We start from the raw sequence: 15,422 nt of genomic DNA on the forward strand, positions 1-15,422 counted from the left end.
TGAGTTGGTTTGTTTTCTTGCAGACATTTCATGACCCAACTAGGGAACATCATCAGTGCTACAAGGGAGAGGAGTTTATGAAGAGGAGGAGGAGGATTATGGGGTCCTTGGTGCTCTCTGAGTTGGGTTGTTTTCTGACAGATGTTTGATAACCCAACCAGGGAACATTATCAGTGCTAGAGATGATGCTAGCTGATGATATTACCTAGTTTGTGTAATAAATGTCTGCAAGAAAACAACCAAGCTCAAGAGAGCACCAAGGACCCCATTATTCTCCTCCTCCTCCCCCAACCCCTTCCCTTCTAGCACTGATGATGTTACCTATTTAGGTAATGAAACATCTGCAAGAAAACCATCCAGCTCAGAGAGCACCAAGGAGCCCTAAAGGGCTAAAAAGACATTTAAGCTTTTCCTGGAAGTGATTTCTGAAGAGGAGGAAGGCTTATCCTGACCATCCAGCCTTGCCTGCAAACTCCTCTTGGACCATGGGCCCATCTTATTTCGAAAGGAAATCTTTTGGGACCCCCCACCCCTTAAAAAATCCTGCCTCCGAGGGCAGTTGGCACAAGAACCGGCGCTCCGATGCCATCCTGGAGGCTGGCGGTGGAAGGGCCAGGCTGCCACCAGCAGCCACCTGTGCCTCCATCCCCGGAGATGCCGCCGCCCGGGGCGTCCTTGTGGCAACCCGGCCCCCCCGGGGGTTGGCAGGTGGGCTCCGGGGCTCCTCCCGGCGCAGGAAAAACAAGCCCGGCGGCCGTCGGGGCAGCTCAGGCCGAGCGCGGGGAGCGGACAGCGGCGGTGCTGATGGCGGAGAAGCTTCACTGAGTCGCGGGGAAGGGGCGCTTGGCGGGAGGGGCCCGGAGCCCCCCGGCCAGCCTCTGCGGGGAGGGCGCGATGGCGACGGAGTACGAGGGCATCTCGGTAAGTGCTGGGGGGCCGCAGTCTCCCGGAGGGCCGTCCCGGGTGGGAGGGCTGAGCTCTCTCGGCATCGTCGGCTGGAAGCCCCCAGCCCACCCCAGGCCGGGGCGAAGGGGCCACGACGTCCTCCCTGGCTCCCTCGCGCCCCGCTGCCATCATTGCAGCCCGTGGTCCCTTCCCCGTGAGGCCACCCCTTCCCAACACGGGTCACCTCACTTTTTTTTTACAGACGAGCCGTTGGGCACGCTTCTTCAGACCCTCGCTTTTGCCAAAGGCGGTCGGGCATCCTCCGGGAGGTCCTGCAGCCCCCCCCCCCCAAAAAAAAACCCCACGCACGAACACCCACCCACCCACCAGGGGTCTTTCCCAAAAGAGAAGCGGAAGGCTTCCCCCCCTTGGAAAGCAGAAGAAAGGCGAGGGGTCCGAGCTGGTTGCTCAACCTTGTCCGCTCAGGCACCCCAATTTCCTCTGCAAACAACTGCCCCACCCCCAAAGAGGGCTCAGCTTCCCTGCTGGGCCCCGGAGATGCCTGCAAGGGGCTAGGTGGGGGAGAGATGGGGGAGGGGGAGAGAAATGGCACAGAAAGTGCATATGTTTATGTTTATGTATATGTACATTTGTTTATTTGAAACATTTATGTAGCCTCCCATCTTTAACCAACTCTGGGCGGCTCCCAATCCAAGATCAAGACATATAACATCATTGTAAAAAAGTATTAAAACAGAACCAATTAAAACATAAAACAGACCTGGGAGGGATAGCCATAGCCATAGCAATGGACTTATCTACTGCTTCACAGTGTTTTACAGCCCTCTCTAATCGGTTTACAGAGTCAGACTCTTGCCCCCAACAACCTGAATCCTCATTTTCCTTCCTTCCTTCCTTCCTTCCTTCCTTCCTTCCTTCCTTCCTTCCTTCCTTCCTTCCTTCCTTCCTTCCTTCCTTCCTTCCTTCCTTCGCAATAGCAACAGCACGTAGACTTATATACCACTTCCCCATGCTTTCCAGCCCTCTTACTGTACAGAGTCAGCCTGTTGCTATAGAACAATCAACCGATGGAACAGAAGTTGCCTTCGGAAGTTGTGGGAGCTTCAGCACTTGAGACTTTCAAGAAGAGATTGGACTGCCATTTGTCAGAAATGGTGTAGGGTCTCCTACTTGAGCGGGGGTTGGGGGTTGGACGATGACCTATAAAGTCCCTTCCAACTCTGTTAATCTGTTACAATCTGTTGCCCCCAACAATCTGGGTCCTTATTTGGCCGACCTGAGAAGGATGGAAGGCTGAGTCAACCTTGAGGCTCCCCAGGATCAAACTCCAGGTTGTGGGTAGGGTTTGCTCGCAATACTGCACTCTAATCACTGCCCTCCCCCAATGGTTCTTGGGATCCACTGGAACCCACACCGATGGGATCTCTAATGACTGCAGCATGAATCCATCCAAATCTTTTTATTCTGATGCAACGAAGGGCCTTCCCGTCTTTCTTTTAGCCGTCCAACTGGAAGGAAATCGTCAACAAGAAGCTGAAGTTTCCCGAGGGCCTCCTGGCTGCCATCCAAGACGGGCAGCTGGTTAAGATCCAGCAGATGTTGCACGTCAGTGACGGGATCTTGCGGCAGCTGGACGAAAGCGAGGATCGGGCCTGGCGTGAGGCTCTCAACTTGGCCATCCGCACTGGCGGGGCGGAGATCACCAAGACCTTGTTGCGCTACGTGAAGTTTGATTTCCGGCAGGTCCACGAGGCCCTCCTGGTGGCAGTGGACACCAACCAGCCTGGCGTGGTCAAGCAGCTCCTGGATCGGCTGGACCAAGAGAAGGGACTGAAGATGGACATCAAATCCTTCTCCATGGCCTTCTTCGATAACTCCATCGACAACTCCCGTTTCGCCCCCGGGGTGACCCCTCTCACCTTGGCTTGTGAGAAGGACCTCTACGAGATCGTGGAGATGCTGATGAAGAAGGGCCACACCATTTCTCGGCCACACAAGGTCTCCTGCGCCTGCTTGGAGTGCTCCAACGGGCGGAAGTTTGACCTGCTCAAGTTCTCGCTCTCCCGCATCAACACCTACAAAGGCATCGCCAGCCGGGCCTACCTCTCCATCGCCAGCGAGGACCCCATGTTGACCGCCTTCAAACTCAGCCGGGAGCTCAAATGGCTCTCCAAGAAGGAACCCGAGTTCAAGGTCTGTCGTTGGGAGGGCCGCTGTGGGGAGTTGCTGAGCCATTATTCCTTGTAGGAGAAGGAGTGGCAGAACCGGGGGTGGTGGTGGTGGAGTTAAATGAGGTATCAGCCTAGAATCTCTGCGTAGCCACAAGCAAACTAAGTCAGCCCTCTTGAATTCCTTTGACCATTATCTAACTCTAACAAAGAACAGGGAACTGTGGGTTCTTTATGCTTTCTGAGCTTCGTGACTTAACTAGGGAACATCACCAGTGCTATCCCAAAGGTGCTTTTTCAAGGGGCAACTGGACTTTCTGGTTTTTCTCTGACGACGTTTCGCTTCTCATCCAAGAAGCTTCTTCAGCTTCTTCTTGGATGAGAAGTGAAATGTTTTCAAAGAAAAACCAGAAAGTCCAGTTGCCTATTGAAAAAGCACCTTTGGGACAGCCATGACACAAAAGACTGAGAATCTCCATTGGCATCCCCAGTGCTAGGAGGAAGGCGGGGGGTTGTGGAGAGGAGGAGGAGGAGGAGGAGACCTGCTCGGTTGGGGTGAGCTTGGTTGTTTTCTTGCAGACGTTTCATGACCCAACTAGGGAACGCCATCAGTGCTAGAAGGGAGGGGAGTTGTAATGACGTACGGCAGCAGAGCAGTGGGACGTGGGGGGAGGGGAGCCCCTGGAGGCTTGCTCATGTGCCTTCTCCCTATCTTCTGATCCAGCCAGATTACCTGGCGCTGGAGGACCTGTGCCAGGAGTTTGCCTTTGAGCTCCTGGGCATGTGCCGCAACCAGAGTGAGGTGACGGCCATCCTGAACGAGCTGGGGGAAGACGAGGTGGACGATGAGGATGACGGGGTGGATGACCAGGCCTTTGAGGAGGGCATCCCCAACTTGGCCAGGCTCCGACTGGCAGTCAACTACAACCAGAAACGGGTGAGGGGGCTGGAGGGAGAGAGCTGGAGGCAGGGAGGGAGGGAGCAGGTCCTCTGCCTTCCTCTCGATTTCTATTTTATACTACGCTGCACTTTTTTTCTTTTTTTAAAAGAAGAACGAGGAAATTTGAGAAATACCGGGGAAACTAACGATGGCTGCACAACTCCGAGAGGGAATTTCTGTTTAGAATATTTCTTTTCATTCCCATTTCATTTCCCTGTTCCCAGCTTTTTAAAAGTTATAGATTTGAAGATTATTCATTAAATTAAAGAATATTTAAGAGGGAGGGAGGAGAGGTGGGGGAGGTCTCAGATTCATATTCATTTGCTGCTCTTAGGTCACAATGATCACAACCCACAACACCTTCAGCAGGGGTGAAATCCAGCAGGTTCTGACAGGTTCTGGAGAACCAGTAGCGGAAATTTTGAGCAGTTCGGAGAACCGGCAAATGCCACCTCTGGCTGGTCCCAGAGTGGGGAGGGAATGGGGATTTTGCAGTATCCTTTCCTGCCACACCCACCAAGCTATGCCCACCAAACCACGCCCACAGAACCAGTAGTAAAAAAATTTGAATTTCACCACTGATCTTCAGTGCTAGAATGGAGTAGGATCTGGGACGGGGAGGGGGAGGGGGAGGAGGAGGAGGAGGAGGAGGAGGAGGAGGAGGAGGAGAAGGAGGAGGAGGAAGACAATGACTGTGGGGCCCTTGGTGCTCTCTGAACTTGGTGGTTTTCTTGCAGACATTTCATGACCCAACTAGGGAACATCTTCAGTGCTATGTTTTGTATTACATTATAACCCTAACACTGATGATGTTACCCAATTGGGTCATGAAACATCTGCAAGAAAACAACCAAGCTCAGTGTGTGTTGTAATGCCATGCAATGGGGTCAGGATGGATGGAAGGGGTCTAGCCATATTACCCAGGAAAAGGTTTCATCTGGCTTTGAACTCCACAGATATGATGTTGGGACTGTTGGATCTCCTGCTCAAGCAGGGGGTTGGACTAGAAGACCTCCAAGGTCCCTTCCAACTCTGTTATTGTGTATTTGCTTCTGGAATCCGTGGGGTGCATCCAGCTGGAAACCAGGCGCCGGAGCTGACTCTCTCCTTCCTTCCTTCCTTCCTTCCCATCTTCCCCTCCCGGCTCAGTTTGTGGCTCATCCCGTCTGCCAGCAAGTCCTGTCGTCCATCTGGTGTGGGAGCCTGCCCAGCTGGCGGGGCAGCAAAAGCCTCTGGAAGGTCTTCATCTCCTTCTCCATCTTCCTGGCCATGCCCTTCCTGTCCCTGACCTACTTCTTCGCCCCCAAATCCAAGGTGGGTCCCTGGACTTCCAGATTGACCAAGCGAGCGTGGGAGGGAGAGGGGTTGGATGGCATCTGCAGCTTCTCTGAACAGCTTGGATGTGAAACACCCAGCGGATGATATTGCCCCTGGTATCTGCCCTGCTCTTTGAAACCCAGGAGTCAGCTCGCTGCGACGGTGTCGGGACTGCAAATCCCAGCATTCCTAGCCAGTGGCCATTTTGGCCAGGAATGCTAGGATTCAGAGTTCTGACATACCTTGGGCATCATCTGGAGAAGGCTGAGCTGGTGTCTATAGAGATTCTCAGGCATCCAGGCCATGTTTGTCCCAAAGGTGTTTTTTCAAGAGGCAGCAGGACTTTCTGTTTTTCCTTTGAAGACGTTCCATTTCTCACCCAAGAGTTGAAGAAGCTTCTTGGATGAGAAGCAAAACATCTTCAACGAAACCCAGTTGCCTCTTGAAAAAGGACCTTTGGAGCTTAACTGGTGGTTGCCTTGAATGGTGTACAGTCACCATGTGCTTTACTACTCAACTATATAACTGTAACAGGAAACTACTTAGAACAAAAGAACATAGAGTATATACCATAGATCCAGACTTGTAAACACTGCCATCTACTGGCTGAATACTAATATATTTCAACAATGAATTCCACCCTAGCAATAGCTTGTTGTTGTTAGTTGCTAAGTCGTGTCCGACCCATCGCGACCCCATGGACAACGTTCGTTCAGGCCTTCCTGTCCTCTATCATCCTGTGGAGTCCATTTAAACTCATGCCTCCTGCTTCAGTGACTCCATCCAGCCACCTCGTTCTCCGTCGTCCCCTTCTTCTTTTGCCCTCAATCGTTCCCAGCATTCGGCTCTTCTCCTATAGCACTTAGACTTATATACCTTTATAGTGCTTTCCAGCCCTCTCTAAGCCGTTTACAAAGTCAGCATATTGCTCCCAGCAATCTGGGTCCTCATTTTACCGACCAGGGAAGGATTGAAGGTTGAGTCATAATGGTTGCCTTGAATGGTGAAGAGTTTGAGCAACCAGGAGGAGCCTCAGTGATGCTTCCCCCCCGCTTTTGAAAACACGGGGTGACCGCCTTCCGGTTGCTTCCTTTGTTGCTGACAGGTTGGCAAAATGCTGAAAATCCCGGTGATCAAATTCCTGCTGCATTCAGCCTCCTACGTCTGGTTCTTGGTCTTCCTGCTGGTGGAGTCCCTGATCCTGGAGCACCACCACGATTCCTTCAAGGGGCGGAACCAGAGCATGTGGGAGACGTCCCTTCACATGATCTGGGTGACAGGTAGGTGGGTGAGGGGAGAGGGAAGGGAGGGGTGCCTGCTCCTTCTGCACCGGTTGGGCTGCTTCCTGGAAATTGTCCTGGGCACCTTCTCGATTCTCCTGAGGAAAACGGGAGACCTGAAAGTGAAGGACATTTGTGGCTGGACAGCCTGGCCTGGCATCACTTCCTCATCACCGTCTATCTGTCCATCACATCCTTTACTCTCATTGTTGGTGTCACCACCAGTGGAGGGGGGAGGAGGAGGAGGAGGGAAAGGAGGAGGAGGAAAACAGGGAAGAAAAAACAGAGGAGAAGGAGAAAGAGGAGGAGGAGGAGGAGGAGGAGGAGGAGGAGGAGGAGGAGGAGGAGGAGGAGGAGGAGGAGGAGGAATCAGATGGGTTTCCTCAGCTGCCAATGTTGAGGTGGGTGTTGTTCTGGATGCTGTCCTGGCTGAGAAATGGCTTCACCTGTTTAACAGCCTCCACCTGGCTACAAGAGAGGACCAGTTACATTCAGGACAGGACAGGATTGAAGAGAACTCAATGAGGAGGAAGGGGGTAGAGGGTGAGGGCCGTTTGGAAGATTGTAGGGCTTTGTGGGAGACTGGAATTGGAAGGTGGGAGATTTTGGACCGATGGAAGCCAGCCTGCTCTTTCAGACCCAACCTGGTTGAAGATGCAGAGAAGAGGCTTTGGGTTTGCCTGGTGGAGAAGACCTGGCAGGGCCTCCAGCGGTCCAGTTGCCTTGTTGGTGGTGACGCCCACAGAGTACTTTGGAGGCTTCCCATCATAACAACTGTTGTTCTTCCAGGCTTCTTCTGGTTCGAGTGCAAGGAGGTCTGGATCGAAGGGCTGCGCAGCTACCTGCTTGACTGGTGGAACTTCCTGGACATTGTCATCCTCAGCATGTACTTGGCTTCCTTTGTGCTCAGGTTGCTGGTCTACCTCAAAGGGCAGGTTTTCTGCTTGGACATCCAGGCTTCTACTCCAGAGTGCTACTATTATACCCAAGCTAGTGAGTTGGTTGACTCAGGGGAGTTGATGTTGTTGGGTAGAATTGTGAGTCTGCCATTCGGCCTAGAGCAAGGATGTCCAACCTTAGCAACTTGAAGTTGTATGGACTTCAGCTCCCAGAATTCCTCAGCCAGCATAGCTAAAGTCCACAGGTCTTCAAGTAGCCAAGGTTGGATACCCCTGGCTTAGAGGAAGCGCAAGGGATAAATCTCACAAACTTAAAGGTGGACATTGGAGTTCTTGTCAAATCCTCTACTGAGCTCCGGAAGAAACTGAGTGGAAGAGGAAAAGTAGGATTCTAATTACGAAAGCAGAAAGATCTGTGGCCAAATCCAGTTCTTGAAGGTCTCCAGGTCTTCCCACACCCACACATCACTCCAAACCAAGAGCTTAAGTTGTGCCTCAGAACAAGGGGATGCAATGTGGAGCTTGGAGAGAAGAACATCAAGGATGGGACGGGTGTCTCCAGTGTGTCTCACAAAGGGATCCTGGAAGGCCTGCACATCTTTCAGGGGAGGGGTCTTCTTACTGACCTTAATATCTGGGAAGATCCATTTTTAGAGCATAGACTAATAGGGCTGGAAGGGACTTGGAGGTTTCTAATCCAATCCCCCACCCAAGCAGGAGACCCTAGACCATGCTGGACAAACGGCTGACCAATCTCTTCTTGAAAACCTCCAGTGATGGAGCACCCACAACTTCTGGAGGCAAACCATTCCCCTGGTTAATTGTCCTCACTGTCAGGATGTTTCGCCTTAGTTCTAAGTTGCTTCTCTCCTTGGTTAGTTTCCATCCATTGCTTCTTGTCTTCCTTTCTGGTGCTTTGGAGAATAAATTGACCCCCTCTTCTTTGTGGCAGCCCCTCAAATATTGGAAGACTGCTATCATGTCATCCCTGGTCCTTCTTTTCATTAAACTAGCCATGTCCAGTTCCTGCAACCGTTTTTCGTATGTTTTAGCCTCCAGTCCCCTAATCCTCTTTGTTGCTCTTTTCTGCACTCTTTCCAGAGTCTCAACATCTTTTTTGTATTGTGGTGACCAGAATTGGATGCAGTACTCCAAGTATGGCCTCACTAGTGCCAGTACGGAGCCGTCCTGTCCCTTCCTGTGATCTTGAAGCTGTCCCTGTCTTGGAGGGCTAGGGCTGCATCAAGAGAGCTGAGCCAGGAGACGTTTAGGGCTTCAGACTGGAGCCCACCTTGGACCAAATTGAGCAAATAGATCCCGACGGTCAGCCTGTGTCTAACCTTCCTTCTTCCGCAGAGCGGCCGGAGTGGCACACTGAAGACCCCCAGTTCATGGCCGAGGTGCTCTTTGCTGTCACCAGCATGCTGAGCTTCACGCGCCTGGCCTACATCCTCCCTGCCCACGAGACCTTGGGGACGCTCCAGATTTCCATTGGGAAGATGATTGATGACATGATTCGGTACGGGCACCAGGAGACCTTCCTCTGACTCGGGTCCCCTGCTGTAGTCTGAGGAGGATATAGAAAGCTCTTGAGATGTTTCCCCAACCTGGAGAAGGCCTCCTAGAAGGGATCCTTGGGCAAGGTGGTGCGGGACCCTGGGAGAGGAATGGCACCGCAGACCCTGCCTGGGTTTGGGGAAGAAGGCGGCGGAGGGCACCTCCTTTGGCTCTGATCTCCTCTTGGCTTCTTCTCAGATTCATGTTCATCATGATGATCATCCTGACAGCTTTCCTGTGTGGCATGAACAACATCTATGTCCATTATCAGGAATCGGAGCGTCTGGGAAGGTGGGTCTGGGGAGGGGAGTCCATGACTGGGTGGGATCACCAGGATCAAGCCACCGTGCTGAAGCCCAAGCAGACCAGGAGGGTCCTTGAAGGAGGAAGAAGTTCAGTGGAAGGAAGGAAGGAAGGAAGGAAGGAAGGAAGGAAGGAAGGAAGGAATGGGGCAGGTCCATCTTTCTTCATCAGATTCTTCCTTTTTATTTATCTCTCTGTCTCTCCATCTCTATCATCACTCTAATCATATCTCTATATTATATCTATATCTACAGCTATCTATCTATCTATCATCTCATCTTATCATCTATCTCATCTATTCATCTGTACCTTTACCTCTAATTACCTCACAACAACTATTAAGAGAAGCCAAAGGAGGAAGGGGTTGGCCTAGGACCCCTCCCAAAGTTCATTCAGTGGGATTTAAACTTTGGTCTCCTGGTTCACCCAGGACCCTTCAGCCAGCCACCTGGTGTGCTGGAGATCTCTGCCCTCTGCCCAAGCTCAGGAGGCCATTTCCTAGATCCATCCTTGGCTGTGTTGGGAGAATGAAGCTCTCCAGGTCCTTTGTCCTTAGGAGGGACGTCCCCTTGGCTCGGTCGTGGGGGCAGCACTGCTGGTTTCTCACATGGGCTTATGGGGAGATGGAACCGTGGACCTCCAAAGTTCTGAACTGGTTCCACCTGATAACCCTTATCTCGTGTAGCTTCAATGAGACCTTCCAGTTCCTCTTCTGGACGATGATGGGGATGGAGGAACACAACGTGGTGGACATGCCCCAGTTCTTCGTGGCTGAGCTGGTGGGCCGGGTGCTCTACGGCGTCTTCACCATTGTCATGGTGGTCGTCCTGCTCAACATGCTCATTGCCATGATCACCAACTCTTTCCAGAAGATCGAGGCAAGTCTTCCTCAGGGATGTTGGAGAGGGACTGGACTTTATTGAGGGGAACACAGGGAGCCGAATAGTTGGACTTCAGCTCTCTGAATTCCCAGCAAAGGCCACGTTGGCTGAGAATTCAGATCTAACATTAAACATAAAGAATTCTCTCTGGCTGGAGGCTGAAAAGTAAATTTAAAAGAGTGGAACCTCTTCCCTCCGGAAGCTGTGGGGGCTTCAACATTGGAGGTTTTTAAGAAGAAGTTAAACAACTGTTTGTCTGAAATGTTATAAGGTTTCCTGCTTGAGCAGGGGGTTGGACTAGTCCAGGGGTCTCCAACCTTGGCAACTTTAAGCCTGGAGGACTTCAACTCCCAGAATTCTAGGAGTTGAAGTCCTCCAGATCCTGGAGGAGCTGAAGTCCTCCAGGTCCAGGAGTTGAAGTCCTCCAGGCTTAAAGTTGCCAAGGTTGGAGACCTCTGGACTAGAAGACTTCCAAGGTCCCTGCCAGCTCTGTGATTCTGTTATTTTAAATGGTAGGGTCTCCTGCTTGAGCAGGGGGTGGACTAGAAGACCTTCAAGGTTCCTTCCATTAGTCTGTTAAAAACTGACAGGTTCTCCTCCCCCATGTCTCATTTATTGACGGGCATCTCCCCTCCTTCTTCTTCCACAGAATGATGCTGACGTAGAGTGGAAATTTGCCCGCTCAAAACTTTACCTGTCCTTCTTCAGGGAAGGTTTAACCTTGCCAGTTCCCTTCAACATCATCCCGACGCCCAAGTCCATCTTCTACGCCATCAGGTGTGGGGGACGCGGAAGAGGCCGGCCCGCTCCTCTCAAGCGGTCCCCTGCCCCACGTCCCCCCAGAGGGCAGGGAGTCCATTGGGCTGCAAGCCACGGGGCTCAACTTGCACGCTTGATTCTAGCACAGCCAGGTGTTCCTCACGGAGCCCTGGGGAGGAGGGGGCCTTGTGAAAGCCCACTTGGGTCACTGTAGGCAGAACCTCTGGGGGCCTCTGGGGTTAAGAGTGTCCCCCCCCCATTGGCCTCATGGAAAGGGGAAGCGACCAACCATCCTGGGGGTCCTTTGGGCCACCCCAAGTGTGCAATGAAACCACTTTCTTGGTCTGCCTCAGAAGCTTCCTTGCTAACTTCTCTCCTGATTGGTCACTTTTTAGGGGCACCTTTCGCTTCCTGTGCTGTCGCAAATCAAAGAAGAGTCAGAAATATCCCCCAATCAACACCATTGTAAGTTCCCCTTGAAGAGTTTCCGAAGATTCGCTGCCTTCTGGGCTTTGACAGGAGGGTCCCACTTAACCTTTAAACTAACTACCTTACCAATAAAAGAGAATATTTATAGCTCACGGTTGAACTGGGGGGTCCTGGCTGAGGTTGGTGATTTTCCTTGCAGACATTTCAGGACCCAACTAAGAAACATTATCAATGCTAGAGGGGAGGGTGGTTGGTGGAGAAGAGGAGGAGGAGGAGGAGGAGGAGGAGAGTGGGGTCCTTGGTGCTCTCTGACCCTCGTTCTTTTCTTTCAGACATTTCATCATCCATCTAGGGAGCATCATCAGTGCTAGAGGGGAGGGTGGTTGGTGGAGAAGAGGAGGAGGAGGAGGAGAGGAGGAGGAGAGTGGGGTCCTTGGTGCTCTCTGAACTGAGTGGTTTTCTTTCCAGACGTTTCATGACCCAACTAGAGAACATCATCTGTGCTAGAAGGGAGGGGAGCTGCTTATATATAAACAGAGAGCAAACAACACTCAACAAGAAAACAACCAAGTTCAAAGACCACCAAGAACCCCACAAACTACTAATGTGTTTTGCTTTGTGTAAATTTGAATAAGTTAGATAATACTAAAGTTTAGCAAACAGGAAAGATTGCAACTCAGGGGGAATCGTTATGCAATTTACAGAATTTATATAGAATCCAGAGCTCCTGGCTGTATTTCTAGCTTGCTTCCTGGGTGTCAAACCAATAAGATGGCAATGCCCTCTTGCTTCCCAGAGCAATCCCTCGGTGGAAGAAGGGGGAGCCCGGACCGAAACCCGCCTGTCTTATCAGCGCCAGGTGCTGAAAGCTCTGGTGCAGCGCTACATCGACACGGCCAGGCGGGAGCTGGAGGAAAGCCGGAGGAAAGGTGAGGGGCGGCCTGGCACCTGGCTGCTGCCCAGGGGGTTGGGGACCCCTGGTCTAGTCCAACCCTCTGCCCAAGGCTGGAGACCAGAGGAAAGGCTGCTAATCCTTTCTTGGAAGCCTCCAGAGAAGTAAGACTGCTTCTCCAGGGGTGGGGCCAGGGACCCGATCCTTTTCCAGAGAAGACCCACAGGCACCATACAAGATGGGTTGCACAGCAGGTGTGAGGGGAATGGGGGGACCCCATGGGAACCCCCACCTGCCCAGCCAGCAGCCTTCATCCTTGCTTGCTCCATTGGAGCATCTCCTCCCCACTTTTCCTGGGGGCCGGCCCCTCTGCGCGGGCTCAGGTCTACAGTCTGCAGCCCCTCCAGGCCCCCCAGCCTGCTCCAAATGTGGCTGCCCCAGGCACTGAGCCCACGGGGTGACAGCTAGTCCTTGACTTCCAGCAATTTATTTAGTGACTGTCTGAAGTTACAACAGCACCGGAAGGAGGGACTTATGGCCATTTTTCACACTGCTGCAGCATCCCTCGGGTCACGTGATCAAAATTCAGACACTTGGCAACTGACTCAAATTTATGACGGCTGCATCCCCTTTTGTGACCTTCTGATAGGCAAAGGAAAGCCAGATTCACTTAATAACTGTGTGACTCACTTAGCAACTGCAGTGATTCACTTAACAACGGTCTTGCTTAATTGCAGAAATTTTGGTCTCAATTGTGATTGTAAGCCAAGGACTACCTTTCTTCGTGGTCCCCAAGCCTGGGAGAAACGTCCCTTCCTCCCTCCGTGCCTCCGACCGAAAGGTTCTTGGCAGAGGAACCCCTGACCGTGACTCTCTGGGTGTCCATACATAGTCTCATGAAGACGGAGGGGAGGGGGCTGGGGGGCTGGGAGACGAAGCCTGGACCTTCTTCGGTGAGCTCTCTCCTTCTCCCCCTTTCAGATCTGGGGAACCGCCTGACCGAGTTGAACAAGTCGGTGATGCGTCTCTACACGGAGATGAAGCACCTCCGGCAATCGGTGGCCACCAGCGGGGTGGCCAGCAACCCCCTGGACGGGGCCAGCGTCCTGCGCAAATACATCATGAAGGTGCGCAACAGCTTCCAGAACTACGAGCCCGAGGTGGGGGGCGACGGCCAGGGCTCCCCCGTGGAAGTGGTGGTCCACCAGGACGTGCCCCTCGTCATGGAGGGCGCGCTGCCGTTGCTTCGAGAGGAGAAGCCAGGCCAAGCAGGGGGCCAGGCAGAGGGTGAAACGGGGGTCGAGGTGGAGGAGGAGGTGGGGGACGTGATGCGGACTGAGGAGGAGGAGGAGGAGGAGGAGGAGGCCGAGCCGGGCATTCCTGAGGCTAAGCCTCAAGAGGAGACAGAAGACAGGGCAGGGCAGGCACCAGAATCCTGAGCCGCCATTCAGCAGGAGGGCTCTTCCCCAGCTCTCACGTCTTGCAAAGGACAGCCGTGGCCCCTCTCAGACCACCACAGAAGCCACATGCTTCCTTTGGGGGGGGCACACAATCCAGACCCCTTCCCAGAGGTTTCCCTGGGGTGCCCAAAAAGGGGTGGGTGCCCTCTTGGGCAGCACTGGGACGCCTCCGTAGGAAATTGTGCTATTCTTGCAAATGCACTTAGAAGAAGAAGTTGCGTTCTTGCAGTTTATTATGGCACAAGGTTTTCTTGCTTCTGAAAGAAAAGAAGGAGGAAGGTCGGTTTGGGAGAATCTCCAGCAAACAATCCTTATGATTTATATTGATATATTGACCATCAATTGTGTTGTAAATGTAATTGTGTTGTAAACCTTGATGAAGATACCTTTTCTTTTATGTACACTGAGAGCATATGCACCAAGACAAATTCCTTGTGTGTCCAATCACACTTGGCCAATAAAATTCTATTCTAAAACAACTGCTCTCTGCTGAGCCTTGCTCATCTCACTGATCTTGCTGTAAGCTGTAAGCCGCTCAGTTGCCTTGAAAATAATAAATAAACAAACAAAAACAAACAAACAAATAAATACCAAATATTCACCTGTTTTGGGTGCCTCTTTTATTCTTTTGTGCAGTGCAATAAGGTTTCCTATTTACATGTTATATATCCAGTTCCGGTCACCACAATATAAAAAAATGTTGAGACTCTAGAAAGGTGCAGAGAAGAGCAGCAAAGATGATCAGGGGACTGGAGGCTAAAACATATGAAGAACGGTTGCTGGAATTGGGGATGTTTAGTTTCATGAAAAGAAGGACTAGGGGAGACGTGATAGCAGTCTTCCAGTATTTGAGGGGCTGCCCCAAAGAAGACACTACAAAACAGCTGAAGGAAGATTGATGGATGAGAATTAATCAAGGAGAGAAGCAACCTGGAATTAAAGGAGAAACTTCCTAATAGTGAAGACAATCAACCAGTGGAACAGCTTGCCACCAGAAGTTGTGGGTGCTTCATCATTGGAGGCTTTCAATAAGAGACTGGACAGCCATTTAAAATAGCACAGGGCCTCCAGCTTGAGCAGATAGTTGGACTAGAAGACCTCCAAGGTCCCTTCCAACTCTGTGATGCTGTTATTCTGTATTGTGGCGACAGGATTACAAATTAAGATTTCCACTGATATGGGAAAATGGAGGTACATGCAGTTTGATGGTGAAAGACTGTGATGGATTCATCTTGAAAATAATTAGTAGATTAGATTGAGCCAAATTCAAAAATGCTAGCAAATTCCTGGAGGCTTGTCATTCAGACAAATCACACATCACACAGAGATAAAGCACAATTACACACCATTCCAAAAAGACAATAAAGAAGTTAAGAAGGAAAAAAAAAGACCAGAACAGATCCTCTTCAGCAACCCACATCCAGATAAACAGGGATTAACTCCAGACAAACAATCAAGCAGAAAACAATATTCTACTCAAGAAACCATAAAGGAGAAAACCACCCCCTGATCAACACTGTCAGGCCAAACTACAGTATATAAGCAGGGGGCAAAACCCATAGCCATCAGCATTGATGTGGTTACCTAGTTGGGTCATGAAACGTCTTCAAGAAAAACACCAAGCTCAGAGA

General features: G+C 51.5%; 1 protein-coding gene across 1 annotated transcript; it reads left to right on the top strand.

The window, feature by feature from the left end:
- Positions 1 to 625: 625 nt before the first annotated feature.
- On the top strand, positions 626 to 14,358 carry LOC131199462 (short transient receptor potential channel 2-like). The gene is made up of 13 exons (XM_058185253.1): positions 626 to 921; positions 2,407 to 3,099; positions 3,799 to 4,011; positions 5,164 to 5,328; positions 6,437 to 6,611; positions 7,401 to 7,604; positions 8,867 to 9,029; positions 9,266 to 9,358; positions 10,056 to 10,248; positions 10,901 to 11,028; positions 11,406 to 11,475; positions 12,236 to 12,368; positions 13,313 to 14,358. The coding sequence occupies exons 1-13, from the start codon at positions 895 to 897 to the stop codon at positions 13,768 to 13,770; spliced, it is 2,715 nt and encodes a 904-aa protein (XP_058041236.1). The 5' UTR covers positions 626 to 894; the 3' UTR covers positions 13,771 to 14,358.
- Positions 14,359 to 15,422: the final 1,064 nt, after the last annotated feature.

Source organism: Ahaetulla prasina, chromosome 5 (assembly GCF_028640845.1).
Source record: "Ahaetulla prasina isolate Xishuangbanna chromosome 5, ASM2864084v1, whole genome shotgun sequence".
Lineage (NCBI taxonomy): Eukaryota > Metazoa > Chordata > Lepidosauria > Squamata > Colubridae > Ahaetulla > Ahaetulla prasina.